Consider the following 18,532-nt stretch of genomic DNA (forward strand, 5'->3'; position numbering starts at 1 on the left):
GCCAAATCACAACAGCAGTCGCCTCAAGGCGCTTTATATTGTACAGTAGATCGTACTGTACAATAACATTGTTATCCCAAGCAATCTGTTTTTGACTCTTTCAATCAGCCCAATTTTTCTGAATCTTTACATTCGTATTGAATCTACTATTTCCAAATCCCATTATTTTAGTTTTGATCAAATTGAATGATAATTTGTTTTTATCAAGCCAGATCTTCAGATCAAATATTTAGCATTTTTAACACGGTGGACACCTCACACTGAATCAATTATTTGTTATTAAAATATCATGATCTATTGTATAAAACGCCTTTCTTGATAGCCCAAACACACTGTTTTTTTTTTGTTTGTTTGTTTTGTCTAGGGAGTTTGTGACGTGTTTAGTTTAATAATGCCAGTGATGTTGATCTGTTTGAAATAAAACCATACTTAGTATCTGTCATTAGTTTATCGTTGTATCATGAGATTCAGCACACATTACACATATTCATAATTAATCACTATTTTTTGCAATAAAACATTATGTTACACTCTAAGGTTTAATTTTTGATTGCAAACCTTTTTTGAATGCATAATAAAACATAAAAGTTGCGTTTCTGTTTGAGAAACTAAAACTGCTGACCTTTATAGAATGAGCGTCTCACGTTTAAAAAAAATCTAATTTACAAGAACAATTGAATACGTAGATTTGAAAACATCGCTATTTGAAACAGCACTGCAGATGAAACAGAATACAGCACGTCTTTCAATGGTTTAAGTGGTTATTTTGCGGAATATTTTACAGCTCTTCTTGTGTATCTTTGGTGGATGGCAGTACAACACACTCTGAAGGAGACGAAGAAGAAGTTACACCGGAAATAACCCTTTCTCTACTCCTGTGCATGAGGTTGGCGGGCTGCTAGCTGTATATGTGTATTGGGGGTAATTCTTTGAATTTTGCTGCTCAACTGATCAACTCAACTCGTTGACCTAACACACCAGAAACACGCGGAATCGTTTCATTTGGGTAAAGCAATGACCGCACTTTTAAATGCTTTATTTCACTCTTAGCTGGCAGTTAGCTGTATGCTAAATAATAGGTTCTTAGTGGCAGCAGAAAGCTAACCGGTGTTCTGTCAACTAGCTAACATTAGCTAGCAGCAACTGAAAAAAAAAAGTTAAAGTTATGTTTTTGGTGTATCGCTTGATTATTTCTCTCGGGTATTTACGGAGGGCATCTGGCCAAATTGTGCAGTCGATTAATTGTGAACTGCTTTTTGTGCAGATAGGATAGGTGAGCGGTGGTTGCCCAGCCATGCCGTCCCCCGCTGGACCCAGCAGCCCCGCCGCTGCGCTCGCTGAAGCCCTGGAGAACTCCTCCCGGCTCATCGACAGACACCTGCAGGATGACCGATGCTTTCCCGACCTGTCAGAACTGCTCGGAGTCCCCTCACACAGTAAGCTAAGGCGAAGGAAAGACCTAATGATAGCTGTTTGTTTACAGCTCATGCAACACTAGGAGTAGAGGAAAAACTGGGATGGATAATGTCGGTGAAAGCAAATGTTGCAGGAGGTTTTGGACAAAACTTTCCTACAGAGGATCTGAGCAGCAGTTGTTGCTCGTGTTTGTAAAATACAGATTTCAGGAGTGACTGTGGGAAATATGGATGTGTTTGGGTGAAGAGAGACAGTTTAAAAAGTTCAGGGTGATGTGTTGAAAAGCATGAAAATGTGAAGGTTTAGCACTTAGGTTTTTTTTTTTAAATTAAATAATTTAAGGCAAAAAGCTTTATCAAAATATTTGGTTAAACTCCCATAGATCATCTCATTGTAAGAATGTATTTTCCATATGTGATTCTTTTTTTGTTTGGTTATTTTTTTTAAAATTTAACTGTAAAAGGAGGAAAGCTAAATCTGCTCCACAGATTTATAAGCAAATGAAGCATCTCTATGTTACGCTTGCATCGTGATATTTTTTTTTTAAGGGGCTAAATTATTCTGTTGCTCAGTAGTTAAAAAGCTAGATAAGGGAAATGCAAAGTTCACATTGGAATTATTTCATATCACTTGACCAAGTTTTGGATAAAATTCCCAGCCTAACCATCTCTGATTTTCCTGACAAAAATTCGAAAGCCAGGGTACACCTTGGACATGTTTCCAGTCTGTCGAAGGGCTAGCAGATAGTAACAGGCAACCATTAACTCTCACATTTACACCTTTAGAAGTTTAGGCAATCACCAATTAACCTAACCCCATGCATGTCTTTGGACTGTGGGAGGAAGCTGGAGTACCAGGGGACACTGGGAGAACATGCAAACGCCACACTGGATTTGAACCCGGTGCCTTCTTGCTGTGAGACAACAGTGCTAACTGTGCTACTTATTATCAATTTGTTTTTGTGTTTAGGGGGCATTTTTAAGACTTTTCTAAACACCATTTTCTGTGGAGCCATTTTCATATATTGTAGGTAGTTCTCCTAGTAGCTAAGTAGTCGTTCAAATATTTTAGGCCAAATATCTGCTGATGTGACTGAAGGAATATGGAATTTCAAAAGTGTAGCTGAAGTTCAACATATATTTCTGACAGCGTGAATTTTGATGAAAATTTTAATAGTTTTTGGAACACAGATTTCCGTATATGAGGTGTTTTCTGTACTACCAAATTACTCATATCAGATGAATGGTTCGTTGATATTCCAGACCCGCCCCCCCAGAAAACCCGCCAAAACATCACCTTAACAACTTAATTGTTACTTCTTCTTTTTTTTTTTTTTTTTGCAAAGATTTGGTGTCTTTGTTTATAACTTCAGCCTCACTTTCTCAGCATGACTTTTAAAAAATATATATTTTTACAGATGGTATTTAAGAGAGCTTAAATTTCACAATGTGAGTGTCATGCACTAGGCTAAAAGCTAAAGCCTGTCAGCTTCCTTATTTGGAAGTGTAGTCCTGGAATTTTTTTCAGGAAAACCAGAGACGGCCAAGCTTGATGCATTTGGTCAGTTGATATAGAATGAACCATTGTCTTAACACCTTTCAGTGTAACATCTTTATATATTTCAACAACTACATTGCTTACCTTATTTTACAGTGATGGAGAAAAACTTAATACTATAAACTGACTTCCTGTTGTTCTTCACAGATATGCCGTCCCTCTCCGGGGTGTCAGATATGGACTACCCACTCCAGGGGCCTGGTTTACTCAGTGTGCCTAACCTGCCAGAGCTCAGTGCAGTCCGCCGAGTCCCTCTGCCACCTGAGCTCGTAGAGCAATTCAGCCGTATCCTTTCGTTCATTCAGGAAAAACAAATGCAATGATTTTCATCTGACATATCGAGTAGAAAATATGTTCATTGCACTTGTATTTGTTCCACAAGTAATACGAGTTTCAGCTTAACCAACTTGTAGACATGCAGTTCAACTGCATGATGGGAGTTTTCCCTGAAATTTCTCGAGCGTGGCTTACAATCGACAATGACATCTTTATGTGGAATTACGAAGATGGGTGCGTACCTCTTGGATAAAACAGGACTGACTGACTTTTACAAACCAAGTCAAGTGCACAAACTCTGCTAATATTATTAGTAATAATATTTTTATTGAGAGTCTTTATTGAAGATAAAACCAGGAGTTGAGGCATTTTTTTTTTCTCTTTTTTTATTCCTTGCAGAGGAGACGTGGCCTATTTTGATGGCCTGATTGAAACTATTTTGGCAGTCGGCCTAGTAAAACCAAAACAAGGTACGCCTAGGCACTCGCAAAGCATTTGTCATCTTTTGTTTGAGTAATTCTTATGGGTTCTGTTTTTCTTTTCTCAGGGATTTTACAGCCACACATTCACTACCTCTTAGTATTGGCCACTTCTGTGGACGTGGTCATCCTTGGGCTCAGTTTCCCCAAAGGTCAAGCTGGTAAGTGATTCCTCATCAGAATTTTTGTAATATTTTGTAGGTAAAAGAAAAGAAAAGAAAAGAAAAGGTTTTCCTTTTAACATTAACAGTTAAACATTCCATCTCAAATCCTCCAGCAACCCTGGTATTAAGCAGCAGTACATTAAATTATGTCCAGCTGTTTTAAAGGCATGTATTCAGTTTGTTACCATTTACATTGTCAACTATATAACAACAAATGCCAGACAAGCACACTTTTAAGAATCAGTGTGAGGATATTTTGTATGGATGTCAGAGTGGGGTAATGGGAGTAGTGCCTATGATATCATGATGTGCTTATGCTGGTTTATCTGGGTCATATTTGTGTCTCTCTCTTGTTTCAGGGTTGAATGACAGCATGTCTGGTGGGATGCAGCTGCTACCAGACCCTCTGTTCTCAATCCCCACAGACAACACCTACATCCTGTCCATCACCTCCACAGATCTGGGACGCATCTTTATGGCGGGGAAGGACGGCTGTCTCTATGAGATCGCTTACCAGGCTGAGGCAGGCTGGCTGAGCCAACGCTGCAGAAAAATCAACCACTCTAAGAGCTCTCTGTCCTTCCTAATCCCTTCTGTGCTTCAGTTCTCCTTCTCTGAAGATGGTAAGGAGCAGGTTCACGTTTCCAGGTGGAGCGAAATATATCTGCCTGATTAAAGCTGACTGGAACATTTTGTTGCTTCTCTCCACAGATCCCATTGTGCAGATTGCAATAGATAACTCTCGTAACACACTTTTCACACGCTCAGAAAAAGGTGTCCTTCAGGTATGAGGCACATTTTGTGCGTACATATCTTTCTGATCGGCCCGGAAAGCAATAAATGTGCAGTAATCACCTGTCGTTTTAAATAATGAAATACTTTCATATTTTTCAGGTGTATGACCTGGGTGCTGACGGGCAAGGAATGAGTCGTGTGGCAACAATGTCACAGAGTTCAATTGTTGCAGCTGCTGGAAACATTGCGAGGCATGTTTTAGTTTAATAAACATCAATCAAGCTTCTTTTTGTGTCGTTATCCGCTCAGAGGAGAGTATTTCTTTTTTTTCTCTGCCTATTTGAAAAATTCAGTTTTTCCATTTTCAGGACAATAGATCGTTCGGTCTTCAAACCCATCGTACAGATCTCTGTGATTGACAGATCAGAGTCCTCAGATTGCCATCTTCTTGCCGTCACCCACGCAGGTATGTTATGAAATATTAATCAGTATGAGATGAAATACTAGAATACGTGCATTATGTATCGGTCTGTACTGATACTGTGTTTCTGCAGGTGTGCGTCTCTACTTCAGCACTACACCTTTTGCACCTCCGCACCAGAAGAACGTTGCAGTGCGACCTAGCCTACTAGCTATGGTACACGTTCGCCTTCCTCCAGGTTTTTCTGCCTCCTCTACCCTCCAGAAACCCTCCAAAGTACATAAGGCACTACACAGCAAAGGTAATAAGCAAATGGCACTCAGATCCTGAATCATTTATTTGTTCGTTCAGTAACGTACCGGGACTTCGTTGGCAAGGAACCACATCTGTCTTTAATACATTTGAAATCTATCAGGTGTTCTTCTTATGGCCGCTTCTGAGACAGAGGACAGTGACATTCTGTGGTGCATCAATCACGACTCCTTTCCATTCAAGAAGCCCTTAATGGAGACGCAGGTTAGCACAAAAAAAGTCATGCAATGAATAAATTAAATGTATGTTTTCCCTTTCTTTGGCACTTTGTTAGATACTGATCAGTTTATCTGTCATGTTCGCTGCACATGTTGCATTGCAGATGATGTCTAATGTAGATGGACACTCTTGGGCTCTTTGTGCCATTAATGAGGAGCGACCGGCCAATTTTTTTACTCCGCTGAACAAGGACCATATCCCCATCACCAGTTCTCCTGTGGTGGTCCAGCAGCACAACATCCCTCCACAGAAGTTTGTCCTCCTCTCTGCAAAGGTTAAAATTGTTGTCATGAGGCTTCATGTTGCATACGTAAACTTAATCTTGTTACAATGTGACAAGACAATATCATAACTGTACAACTAAAAGTGTCAAATCTCTTTCAGGGGAGTCATATTTTTCAAAAGCTGAGACCAGTAGATCAGCTCCGTCACCTCCTGGTGAGCTGTGCTGGAGGGGAAAGTGAAGAAATTGAACGCTTCTTCAAGCTCCACCGGGTAAAATCACAATGACAATCACTGTGTAATGTTTTATAATCCCCTTATCATACCATGTAGCAGTAAGCCTGTGCATGTGACTAGCTAGCAGCCTTTGTGACACACAGACACCTTCATCACATGTAACATATTTTTGAATCATTACTGTTTTCTGTACAGGAGGAGCAGGCTTGTGCCACAGCCTTAATCCTCGCTTGCTCCAGTGCTGCTTGCGACAGAGAGGTTTCACAATGGGCTACCAGAGCCTTCTTCAGGTCAGTTAATGGTTTGATATATGTAAATATTTCCAGTCGTTCACAGTGTGCACAAACTAAAGTCAGTGCTGTTTTTTACTATTTTGATCAGATATGGAGGAGAAGCACAGATGAGATTTCCTGCAGCCTTGGCGTCACCCAGTACTGTTGGGCCTGTGATGAGCTCTCCAGCACCGGGTAAATGAACAAACATTTTGCTGTGTCCACCTGGCTGGTGGGATGTGACCAAATCATGCAAAACAAGATCTGTACTTGAAGAAAAGAATCATTTTAATCGCTAACTATAATATTTACCATCGTGCATTATTAATGTCCCCTTCAGGTATTATACCCCCAGCACTGGCCACACCCTTTGCATCAATGCAGTCTGGCTCTGCCCCCATCACACCTATGTCAGCTGGCCCTGAGGTGATTTTCTCCGGGAAGCACAACGGCATTTGCATCTACTTTGCACGCATTCTCGGGTTAGTAAAGCCTGTCATCATTTGTCACATTTTTCTGGGTCACAGCTTAAATACTCGGCCTCTGATTCAAAGCTTTGGTTGCTGATGTGTGTTGATGTTGTCCTGCTGAGTCACATGTCTTCCTCTCCTGTTTTCCTGCTGACTCTGAACAGAAATATTTGGGATGGCAGCCTTGCTGTCGAGAAAACTATCAGCAAAGGGAATCAGACTGTCAGTATTGTAAGTAACATTACAGTTACATTTACTCACAGCAGAATTGTTTGGATTGTAAAAAAAATCTTGGATGTCAAGATAATTTTCTCCAGTTGAATGGAAATAAAATTTGTGCCCCTGCCAGCCTGTCCCCCTGGTTCATTCGAAATCTGGATTAGCTTTCCATTTATTAGAGATCTAGTCTTTGACACTTGATTGGTGCTTGCCACTGGATTTGCATGTTAAGGACCTGGTTTGTTCTTGCTTTCGTCAGCTGAGAAATATTAGTTTTATTTCTAAATCTGTCCTGTAATTCACTCTTTAACGAGCTTTTACTGAGGCAGGTAGATCGTCTGCAGTTTGGATGATCTACAGAAGATCCTCCCAAACGTTCCCATGTCATACCTCTACTGATCTCATTGCTCCCAATCAAGTTTAGAATTCAATCTGTGAGCTCAGTGGATTCATTTAGCATTTTATTTGTCCTTATTGTCCTTCTTTTGTGGTTTTTATTTGATGTGAAGCTCCTTGTGATTTTTATTTTGAATGGCGCTAAGTAAATAAAACTATTCCTATCTCTTACATGTTGTTAATAATTAACACTAGCTTTCATCCTTTGCCCCCCACAGTTGGAAAGCAGTGTTAATTCATTTGATGTGGAGTCAGTCCTTCACGAGCTCTGCGGCTTGCAGGAGTTTCTGGATAAAAACTCTCAGTTCAGTCCCTCCTCTCTCGGTGCTGCAAGGTAAAGCTCCTTACAGATTTGTTTATTCTTATTTTGAGTTAATAGCTGTATTGATACCTCAGAAAGTTGTTAGATCTTTTGCATCTTTTGCCTTCAAATTAAAGGAGTAGAATAATATAAATGTAAAAAGAATTAAAGATTTCCTTCAGTTCAGTGAGCAGAATACATGATGTAACACCAGCTGGGATATGAACACATGGTTTAACTTTGCTGAATGTTTTAGTCTGCGGAGAACAGTTCAGCTCAGGTGATTAAGGACTGAAAAAGGTATCAAATGAAGTTCTGTTCAGATGAGATGTCCCCTCAAACTAGCTTCTGTTCAAAACCCTCAAAAAACCAAAACACTTTCCTTTTTGATGTTAACCCTTTAAGACCTACCATAGAACCAAGTCCGCTGGTTGTAAATACAAAAAAGTTGCACAAAATAGTTTCCTACCACAGGAAATTTATTTTGAGTGTCTTCATAGTTTTATTTTTGAAATACACCAATTTTTATATACTGCAGGAAAAACGAAAATAAATATTATACTGCAAATTTGCAAAAAAGCAGCATATGCATCAAAATAAACTATTTCCAGCAGTGCAATATGAGTCCTAAGCATCCCAGAAAAGACACAGAAAGTCATAAAGTCAAACATAACTTTTAAAAACACCAGTATAGGCCCTGAGGCCCCGATGGTAAAAAACAAAAACAAAACTACATTTCCGCGAAAATGACGTCACTTCCGGTTTCGGGCAGGTAATAGCGGACATGCAAAAGTTTGCGCTGACGTCTATTCCAACGTAGGAAGTGTTATGAACAGCTGATCGGATCGGCAAAGCCTGTTTCTGGAATATTATGTTTTTGTTGCTGCAAGTGCTTTTTATGCAGTTTTTGCAAAGCTTTATGTGGAAGGAAACTGTGACCTAGGACAAGCTGATGGCATAAGATGTAAGTACAACTCCTCCGGTTTCATATGCAAAAAAAATTATTGCGCTAGCTTACGTGGTTGCAGAGCTACCGGGATTTAAAAATAGTTACGCAAAACAGAGCGTGCCCGCTCCGACCGGCTCTAAAGGGTTAATGCACAAAACAGGATCTGTAGATGCTAAAAAGATAAAAATATACTTCAACAGACTCTTGTTTCCTATCTCTCTTGTATAACATCTGTGTTGTTTCCTCTTATCTTCAGCTCCCCTGCCAACCTGCAGCAAAGGCTGCTGGGATTCATGCGTCCTGATGGAGCCAGCTCTCAGCAGGTTCAGCAGGAACTCCAGAGGAAATATCACAGTGAGTCATGAATACAGGCTTCATTTTTTCCCCTGAATATTTTTTTTATTACACTATATATAAATGTGGGAAAGGAAACACAGTGTAAGTTTTTTTTTCCTTTGTCATTTCCATTTCCAGCCAAGGCTCAAGTCTATGAGAAAGTGTCCCTGCAGGCCATCCAGCAGTTAGTGCATCGCTCATATCAGACTCTGGCCCTCTGGAAGCTTCTCTGTGATCATCAGTTCAGCCTCATTATGTCTGAGCTGCCAAAGGTGCATATGTGCACTGCAAACAGATGCTCATACCCCTGCAGTAAAACCTGGTATTCAATTGAAGCTCCCCGTTGTTTTTGGAGTGCTCCTTTGTCATTCTGCCATTTCTTGTTATTTGCAGGAGTTTCAAGAGCAGATGAAGGGAGCAAGTTTTAAAGATGTTGTGATAAGGGGCAAGGAGTTATCTGGAGCGCTCATCACAGGACTCATTAATGTCTACATCAAAGATAACGCCTCCGTGGATGCTATCAGCAATCACCTGCGCGACATCTGTCCACTGCTGTACAGCAGCGATGACAGCGTTTGCTCCAAGGTTCGTACACACACCTTTTTTTTTTCACCTCTGTGTTAAGTGTAGTTATAATTATTGCTGCTTCAGGGGTATCACATTCTTATTTTATTGATGTGTGTGTCTTGTTTTCACATTTCTTATAATCATGGTATTTTTTAAGGCAATGAGGTCTTGTACTAAGAGGTTATTGATTTATCCACATCGATCCATGTGTCTCAGCACTGAATTTGCTCTTGTCCCCCACTCAGGCTAATGAGTTGCTGCAGAGCTCCAAGCAGATCCAGAATAAAGCAGATAAAGAGAGAACACTGAGAGAGTCTTTACGGCTCTACCAACAGATCAGCCAGCACACAGACCTCCCACTTGTTTGCTCCCAGTACAGACAGGGTAAGGAGATGCAAGACATCTCCACTATCTCTGTTTATATATATATACTGTTCGTGAGATTTATTTTCTAACGCTGCTTATCTTCTCAGTGCGTTTCTACGAGGGAATCCTGGAGTTGTGTCTCACTGCGGCAGAGAAGAAAGATCCACAGAGGCTAGGGCCTCATTTCTACAAGAATGGAGAACCTGAGCAGGACAGAGTGGGACAGCAGGCCTTCCAGGAAAGGTAGAGGAAGCCTTAAACAAATCACCCACATCAGAGATGTAGTCATCACCGTTCTTTATCTTTGCTTTTTAAACCTCCAGACTTTCATGTTATAAGTGCATCACAGACACCATGCAGGAGCTGGTGAACCAGAGCAAAGCTGCCCCACAGTCCCCCAGTGTCCCTAAACAGCCCGGTCCTCCTGTCATGACCTCTGACCCCAACATGCTCAGCAATGAGGAAGCGACAGCTCATGTGAGTAGGAGTTTCTCTCATTTCTTTCCGCTGCACTGTGTATCATCTTCATTTCTAATAAAAATCTGTTCCTGTGTAGTTTGAGCAGATGCTGGGTTTGGCCCAGAGGTCTCAGGACGAGCTGTTTCACATCGCGCTCTACAACTGGCTGATTCAGGCCGACCTGACTGACAAGCTGCTCGAGGTACTGTCTGCTTGCTCGTAAATGTTTTGTTTCAGTAAAGCTTGTTTTACCTTTTCATTTTTCTTTCTCTTTTTAGTTGGCAGACATCGGTTCTTACATCAGTTTAGATCAGGGGTGGGCAATTCCAGGCCTCGAGGGCCGGTGTCCTGCAGGTTTTAGATCTCACCTTGGGTCAACACACCTGAATCACATGATTAGTTCATTACCAGGCCTCTGGAGAACTGCAGGAGCTAATTTAGCCATTTAAATCAGCTGTGTTGGTTCAAGGACACATCTAAAACCTGCTGGGACACCGGCCCTCGAGGCCTGGAGTTGCCCACCCATGGTTTAGATTCTATTTTCAACCAGATTTTATTGCCCCAAACATAACAGCTAATATACATGGAAGACAGGTGCTGCGAAAATCTGAAATTTATAAGGGAACAAATGAAAGGAAAAAATAGTTTCTTTAAATTCAAATTAATCGAGTAATGAATTAATTTCTAGTTATGTTTTAATTTGTTTGTAGATTATTATTTAGATTTTTAAATAAAGCTCCTCATTTATTTGCTTTCCCAAATGACCTTTTTATTTATTCGTGAATTTTTCACATCTCCTTTTTATTGATTCATCCAAAGCTTTTGCACCTCAATTTCATTCAAAGAAATTGTTTTATGAAAAAAATATATAAATGAAGATGTATAAAAATCAACTGGTATGTAAAAACAAAAACTAGGAGAATTAAAACCGATTTAAATACTTATCAAGGCAAGTTGAAACTGCATTTTTTTTAAAAAAAAAAAAGAAAAAATGTTTGATTCCTAAAATGTCTTTCACTTAACGTAAGACTACTAATGTACATTAAAAACTCCCCTAAAATAATAAAAAAATGAATAGAAAAATGTTTAAATCTAACATTTTACTGCATTTTCAGTGTTGTTTTACTCTGATTCTTGCAGTTTTATTTTTTACACCTCCACACATTTGTGTATGAACAAATTTAAGATGCCTTTTGGCATTGTCATGGTGATTGCACACCAGTATATGATACCTGTGTTTGTCCCTGTGCTCTGAGGTTCAGGTGAATTCTCCATACTTGGAAGAACATCTGATGCATATGATCAAGCAGGACCAGAGTAAAGTTCATAATATGGACCTCCTGTGGCGCTACTACGAGAAGAATCGTAACTTTGGCAAAGCTGCCCACGTACTGGCCCGCCTCGCCGACATGCACAGGTTCGGACACAGCAGCACAATGCCAACGCCACAACATGCAACACATTAACATGGAAAATTGGCCACCTCCAACACTGACTCCTTCAGCAAGTGTATACGTTATATTCAACTTATTAAAAAACAATTTAGAAAAAGTACCTTGATGTTTGCACTCTGATCATGTAGCACGGAGATCTCACTGAAGCAGCGTTTGGAGTACATCGCTCGAGCCATCCTGTCTGCGAAGAGTTCATCCTCTATCTCAGCTCAGGCATCTGACGGAGAGTTCCTCCATGAGCTGGAGGAGAAGATGGAGGTAACCCTGACGTTGTAACGCTTACAGTGAAAGAAATCCTAGCCTGAAATTCAGCACATTCTGCTCACGCTCTGTCTACTTCCTGTCTGCCATAGCTTGTGCGTATCCAAGTACAGATACAGGAAACCTTGATCAGACAGTACTCCCATCATCCCTCTGTGAAAAATGTCATCTCTCAGTTGGACTCGGAGCTAATGGACATCACAAAGGTAACGTGCAACTGTGGAACAGAGAAGAGTGTTTTTAGGAGTATTTTAACACGCTAGCCCTAATTTAAAGGTGATGGATAAAGAGTTTTGTTTTTACAGTGAATAGAAATTTGTTTGTGGAACTGTTTTTGTTGCATAGCTCTATGGAGAGTTTGCCGATCATTTCAAATTGTCTGAATGCAAACTGGCCATCATTCACTGCGCTGGACACTCTGACCCGATCCTGGTGCACTCGCTGTGGCAGGAGATTTTGGAGAAAGGTGAGCGAAATGTCAACATCCTGCAAAAATGCAACCTGGGACACCCCATCCCCCTCACTCTCGCTCTCACACACACACACACACACACACCCTTTCTGCTTTATATTTTTATTTATGTATTTTTTTGCATGCTTTATATCTCACTTATGCCTCTTCTCTCTTTCAGAACTGGAAGATACTGTGGCCATGAGTCCAGTAGATAGAATGAGGTCTCTTAATCTGAAGCTGGTATCGCTTGGAAAGATTTATGCTGGAACACCGAGATATTTCCCTTTGGGTAAGCTGTAATTACATTGAGTTTTAGTCTGATTAAAATTTGCCAGCTTGCACTTTAAAATTTTGTCAACAGTAATATAATTGGAGTTCCCTTTAGCATCATTTATGTCAGCATGTCTCTGGTGTGCAGGTCTGTAGGGTCATGTTGGTGATTAAGGCAATTGCTTAACTATCCTCCTTTTTATAACCAGCATGTTCAAGCTTGTCATGCCTATGGAGGCATTTATTAATTTTATATAAATCATCGGTACTTGCATGCATGCACATAATCAATTACGTACCCGGGAGTGAACATATTGCTGAGTATGCGATGCTAAGGAGCTGATGTGTCCTGTGATTGCAGAGTTTCTAGTAAAGTTCCTGGAGCAGGAGGTTTGCCGGCTCAACTGGGATGTAGGATTCGTTACATCCACTATGCAGGAGATTGGAGTGCAGTTGCCACGTCTGTTGGAAGTCTATGACCAGCTCTTCAAAACTCGGGTACATGCATCACCCTGTGACTTTTTAAGCTGAACTTTCTTTTAGTCTGTTCAGTAATGATCCACCTATCTCAATGAATCCAAAAACCAACCCTTTGTTTGTTTGTTTCTAAATTTTTCACAGGATCCTTGCTGGCAACGTCTGAGGAAACCGCTTCATTTAGTGGAGTGTATCCATGTACTTCTCTCAGGATATGTAGAAGACCCCAGCAGGGTACCAACTTATGACAGGTAATTACGGTCTGTTCAGCTCCTGGCCTGTAGTGGCTGCTGTAGTGTTCACAGCATTAACCTAAGGTCCCCAGTGAGCATTACTATCACAACTGTTGCCATCAGTCAGTGTGTAAGCTGATTATTTTATTTCTTTTAGAGACGATACACATTCATCAACATTACTGTACATGTGCCGGTGTTGGTTAAATCTCTGTTGAACTTTTGTCCCCTGGACAGATGTTGAAAGGAAAAAAAGCACACTGTTTAAAGCCATTTAAAAGAACAGAGCAAAAAAGTCCATGAAAATGAACCATATACAATAAAAACCACTAATATTAAATAGTACTGGAAGGGAGTTTAAGTTTGCAGAGGCAGTTAAAACACAATCACTTAATCTCTCTTGTACTACAGATGAACCTGTGAAACTTTAACCGAGATTACATGCAAAGAAGTCATAAGAGGCATGCTTTTGTTTACTCATTGGGGGTGAAGATCAGAACTGAGAACCTCTCAGGCCCAGATTATTCTCCATTTTGGACAAGGACAGCTGCAGATCCGATGCACGAGCAGGCATTCCTGTAGTCTTCCTTCTGGTAGTCTGCTGGCTATGCACATGTGTAGTTGGTACGTTAAAATATAAATTCTCCAGGGACGAGTCTGGCGAGACATTTACACCGGAAAGTATGATCTTGGTTTATTTTCAAGACTTTAGATATAATCTTAAGCTAAATTTTAAATGCTGTCAGCACAGGAAGAAAGTGCTTAAAAAGCATAACAGAGTAATGACGCTGAACATTTTTTTTTTTTAGTAAGCGACTACATTTTCTAATTTTACACCAAAAATAGAAAATGTATTAAATGTTCCATAAAAGGAGCAAAATGATCACGCTTTAAATACAGGTCTTATCTTGATCACACTAGTGTGGTTTTTTTTTTTTTCCCCCCTCTTCAGTGTGATGCATTTTTGCTGTTTCTAAGCAACAGATCATGCCCGTCATGCCAGCTCCCAGCAGGCAGTCAGATACCGTGGACAAACATGTAAAACCTCACCTCGTTTGGCCACGTGTGATGTTTAGTTTGCACTTTGATCATTTCTCTGTGATTTATTCAGGTCAGAGCTCAGTAAGACTATATGAAGCATCCCATTTCCAAACATTGTAAAGTTGTTTTTGTTTTGTTTTTTGCAGACGTCGCTTCACTAACGTGTGTCTTGACAACATCTGCGGTTACCTCGTGGAGCTGCAGTCCCTGAGCCCAAACTCTGTCCTTCAACAAACCATCGGCAACTTCAAGTCCCTGCAGGCAAAGCTGGAGAAACTCCACTGATGTAACTGTGGTCAAGAGTCGGGTGACTTGTGGGTGTTGCCCTGTTGGCCTTAAGTGAAAACTGCTGATTTAAAGTGTGTTTACATTGTCAGCAAAGGACAATATGATGATGACGTTTGTATTACAAAGTAGAGTTTGGCTCTTTTTTTTCCCCTCCAGTTTGTTTTGCAGCTTGGAGAGACAGGTTTTTATAACTTATTTGATACATTTTGTTAGTTTAAACATTATGCAGAAATACAACCTTGGAAAGAATGACTGTTATTTGCATTGTGTGCAAATAGCTGTCATATATCTAAAGATGAGAAGACACTTTTTTTCATCACAAATATGAAATCCCTTTAAATTTTACAGCTTATTGGTTATAGTGGAAATGCAGTTATGTGATGGTTGATTTTTCTGGTAAAATGTCCCCAACTGAAGCCATTTCTTCACAGGGGAGTGATTTTGATTGTTCTATTGCCTGTCTGCAAACAGTTTAGTTTTACATGTTGTAATTATGTACATAACTTGGCCATAATGCTGTCTTTTCTGCCACAAGTCATTTACACATTTCATTTTATTATTTACAATGAATGTTTTGTCTGCTTGGGTGTTAGATTTAACGGTGCCATTGTGTGTGAGTGCTTTTTTTGTGATTGTTTTGAAAGCAGAACGATTTTTTTAACTCTGCAAACTTTGGCCCACTTGGAAGAAAAATAAATAAAACTCATTTTTAATGAAATAAAACAGCACTTTGGAGGATGTTTTCAAAACACTACACAGAAACTAGGTGTTGTCTGTGAACTAGACACACACGTGTTCTTGGTTGAGATATATCTGTGTGAAACTCTACAAATGATCAGCAGAAAGGGGCATTTAATTGCTTTGGGTGGATGTGACACTGTTTACATAATTATCTTTAATTGACTCCCTCACTCATGCTTTCTTAGAAACATCAACCCTACAAGGCAGTAATTGCTAAATTACAATTAGCTGTGTGTTGGAGTACACAATTGTGTTTTGATTCTTAGCCTCATGAGAAATAAACAGATTTTGACCTGATGTTGGGTTTATTTTTGTTGGTATACTTGCACGCGCTCCAGTATAGTAATTGTCTGTGAGGGAAAATGTCTGAAGGTTTGCATCTGTTTGCATCTGTTTTCCTAATGCTTGAATGTTTTTGTAGAAACCTAAGCCAGAACAAATACAGGGTTTTCCTGGAGTATGTGTAAACATTTTCCATTTGTTTGTTTTAGACACATGATTGTCAGATATGTGTTTTTATAGCTGAAAAGTAGCAAACTGAACATATGGCAACCTGTTGGTACAAGCAAAAAGCCATCTTTTATTTGTGACGATGTAATCTCAGATACAATAAAGATGACAGTACCTTCTGTTAAGCGTACAACCAGTCACAGTGAAACTATTCACACACTGTCACTCTGAAATTACCAGAGAGCTTGTTCTAAGTAGGTGAGGGCCACTTGTCATATTGAATTTACTGCTCTTTAAATGATAGTCAGGAGGTCTTGAAGATATCGTGCTTCTCTCAGAGGTTTAGAGGCAACTGTGGGCATTGCAAAGCCTTCGAAATATTTGCTTAAAATAGGTCTGAGTTCTGACTTCTCTGTCCTCTTTGTAAAACGGTGTGCTGACCGATTTGGATCTAGCCTTTTATAGTGCAGGAGAAATAAAATGTATAAATAAATGCAGATGAATAAACAGTGAAGCAGTTTGATATAATGTGTTGGACAGCTGAGTAAAAAGAGAGTACACTGAGGCTCAAGAGAAAGAGCTGGGTGTCTTTTTATCTTTTGGATGAGCAAGTGAGTTTTTTCACTCCGTGCAGGAAGATGTAGGGAATGATGCACGTGTAGGAGGCTGCGATGTAGCTGGACACCTCCACTACTATTGATGAAGTGTGGATGTTGTTAGTAATGTGCAGAAGCAAATGAGTCAGCCAGCATACCAGCACCACGCTGGCTACAGCCACCACGCTCTTGGCAGCTCTCACCTGAGTGCTTGAGTTCGGATGGGGTTTAGATGGTATCTGAGAGGGCCTCGAGAGATTTGGCTGAGCTCCAACGCTGCAGTTCTGGGGAGCATTGCAGAGACTATGGCCCGATGGCTGTCGGTTTGGAGAGGAAGGAGCAGGCACACCTGTATAAATGTGGTTTGTAGATGTAGAATCTCTGAGATCTTTTGAGGTGGTTGGACCAGAGATGATGCTGACCGATGCCTTGTTGCGTTTGGTCTCAGATCTCTTTCGTTCCTCTTTAACCATCTCCTTGGTTTGATCAGAGTTATGACTCCTTATACGTTGGTGGTTTTGAAGCAGAGTGATGACAATCTGGGCACTGGCGAATACAATCCCAGCCATAGGTAAAGCGTTAGCCAGGGTTAAATAAATTGCTTCATATATTTGCCTAGCGTTTGGATTAGGGAAGATCTCTATGCAATCTTCGTGGCTGTCATTTGCCACCTCCAGTGTGAAGAAGAAGAAGTGTGGGATGCTGAAGACCACAGCCACCGTCCAGCTCCCAGCAAGCAGACAGCCCACGAGGCACAGGCTGTCCATCTGCACCGGTGCGCCGCCTCGTTTCAGGGAGCCGACCAGCTTCTGGTGCCAGAAAACGCTGATGAAGAAGGTTGTGAAGATGCTGCTGGTTTCAGAGAGGCCAGCACAGAAGCAAAACACTCCACAGTAGGTCTTCCCCAGGAACCATCGCCCAGCAAAATCTGCCATGGTGTCAGGCAGGTCCACCAGGTAGTTGGTGATGAGGTTGGAGATGGCCAGATTGATGAAAAGGACCTCGTTTGTGCGGATGCTGGATTTGTGCCTGGGCAGGGAGCATATAGCCAGCCAGTTGTTTCCCAGGATCCCTGCAATAAACATGAGTGCTCTGATGATGGCTTCAATCAACTCTTCCATTGTTTCACAAGATCAGGCAACAACTTGTCAGCCTTTAGATCAGTGTGGGAGCTTCACAACCTTTATATAATCTGAGGAGGATGCTGTTAGCTTTAGACATTTATAGAGGAGGGGAGAAATGGCCCAACTCCATGGAGCTTTCATTGTGCAGTCCCACTGAGATGGACGTGTGTTTCTCATGTCATGCCTTCCCAGGAAACTTCCCCTGGTAGATTATAGAAACTGCCATCTGAGTAAAACACAGAAAGAGGTAAATCCAAAGCCAAATCTGACAGTTCAGTGAACAAACAGTGAGATAAAAGGGCCAGCAGCCAAAGCTGTGAGTCCTCTGATAATTGACATGTATGGAGACAAAGAACAGAAACACTCAGTCATCTCCGGGCACCAAATGCATAATTTCCCAACAATCCAAGTAAAGCTTGTTCAAAGACATGTGAATGGAGCTCTGACCGAACGAATTCCTGCCAGCAGTTGAGAGTTCATCGGCACTAATCTTTGGTGCGTAGGAAATCATGACAAAAGTGTCCTAATTATCATCTTTTGTACTGTAGCTAGACTTTGTGATTTTCTCCATGATTTTTTTAACGATTAGAGAAGGAACATTGTCCTTTTAATTTTACAAAGTTTCTGCCTCTGCCTGCTAAATCTTGAAAATATAACTGTTGTGCATCCTTAAATCTTCTAATCCCTTGGTCTTCCTGGTTAAACCACAGCAGGGGCGTGTCTGGTGGGGTAGAGGTGGCACCAGCCCCTCCCCCCCAGTTTTTAAAGAT

General features: G+C 40.7%; 2 protein-coding genes across 3 annotated transcripts; one reads left to right on the forward strand and one right to left on the reverse strand.

Annotated features, from left to right (window-relative positions):
* Positions 1-841: 841 nt before the first annotated feature.
* On the forward strand, positions 842-16,238 carry nup155 (nucleoporin 155). 2 transcript variants are annotated; one of them, XM_040000541.1, is made up of 34 exons: positions 842-1,006; positions 1,265-1,436; positions 3,121-3,258; positions 3,387-3,483; positions 3,649-3,719; positions 3,797-3,889; positions 4,252-4,515; positions 4,604-4,677; positions 4,787-4,878; positions 4,996-5,093; positions 5,182-5,349; positions 5,464-5,564; positions 5,683-5,853; positions 5,964-6,074; positions 6,234-6,328; positions 6,420-6,505; positions 6,651-6,792; positions 6,945-7,011; positions 7,614-7,729; positions 8,902-8,999; positions 9,120-9,253; positions 9,375-9,566; positions 9,794-9,932; positions 10,022-10,157; positions 10,238-10,391; positions 10,471-10,575; positions 11,630-11,790; positions 11,956-12,085; positions 12,181-12,294; positions 12,434-12,554; positions 12,721-12,831; positions 13,174-13,310; positions 13,434-13,540; positions 14,710-16,238. In XM_040000541.1, exons 2-34 carry the CDS (start codon positions 1,295-1,297, stop codon positions 14,846-14,848), a joined length of 4,104 nt encoding a protein of 1,367 aa, XP_039856475.1. In that variant the 5' UTR covers positions 842-1,006; positions 1,265-1,294; the 3' UTR covers positions 14,849-16,238. The 2 variants fall into 2 exon arrangements, with proteins under 2 accessions (XP_039856475.1, XP_039856476.1); XM_040000542.1 differs by having other exon boundaries at positions 11,636-11,790.
* On the reverse strand, positions 16,239-18,461 carry LOC120714363 (rhodopsin). The gene has a single exon (XM_040000543.1). It carries the CDS (start codon positions 17,757-17,759, stop codon positions 16,635-16,637), a length of 1,125 nt encoding a protein of 374 aa, XP_039856477.1. The 5' UTR covers positions 17,760-18,461; the 3' UTR covers positions 16,239-16,634.
* Positions 18,462-18,532: the final 71 nt, after the last annotated feature.

The sequence above is a fragment of the Simochromis diagramma genome, unplaced genomic scaffold (genome assembly GCF_900408965.1).
Source record: "Simochromis diagramma unplaced genomic scaffold, fSimDia1.1 OVJJ01000596.1, whole genome shotgun sequence".
Taxonomy (NCBI): Eukaryota; Metazoa; Chordata; class Actinopteri; order Cichliformes; family Cichlidae; genus Simochromis; species Simochromis diagramma.

Coding starts and splice junctions, on each gene's coding strand:
- nup155 (XM_040000541.1), top strand. CDS start 1,295: ATGCCGTCCCCCGCTGGACCCAGCAGCCCCGCCGCTGCGCTCGCTGAA. Junction 12,086..12,180: donor AGCTGGAGGAGAAGATGGAG/GTAACCCTGACG, acceptor TGTCTGCCATAG/CTTGTGCGTATCCAAGTACA. Junction 12,555..12,720: donor GCAGGAGATTTTGGAGAAAG/GTGAGCGAAATG, acceptor TCTCTCTTTCAG/AACTGGAAGATACTGTGGCC.
- LOC120714363 (XM_040000543.1), bottom strand. CDS start 17,759: ATGGAAGAGTTGATTGAAGCCATCATCAGAGCACTCATGTTTATTGCA.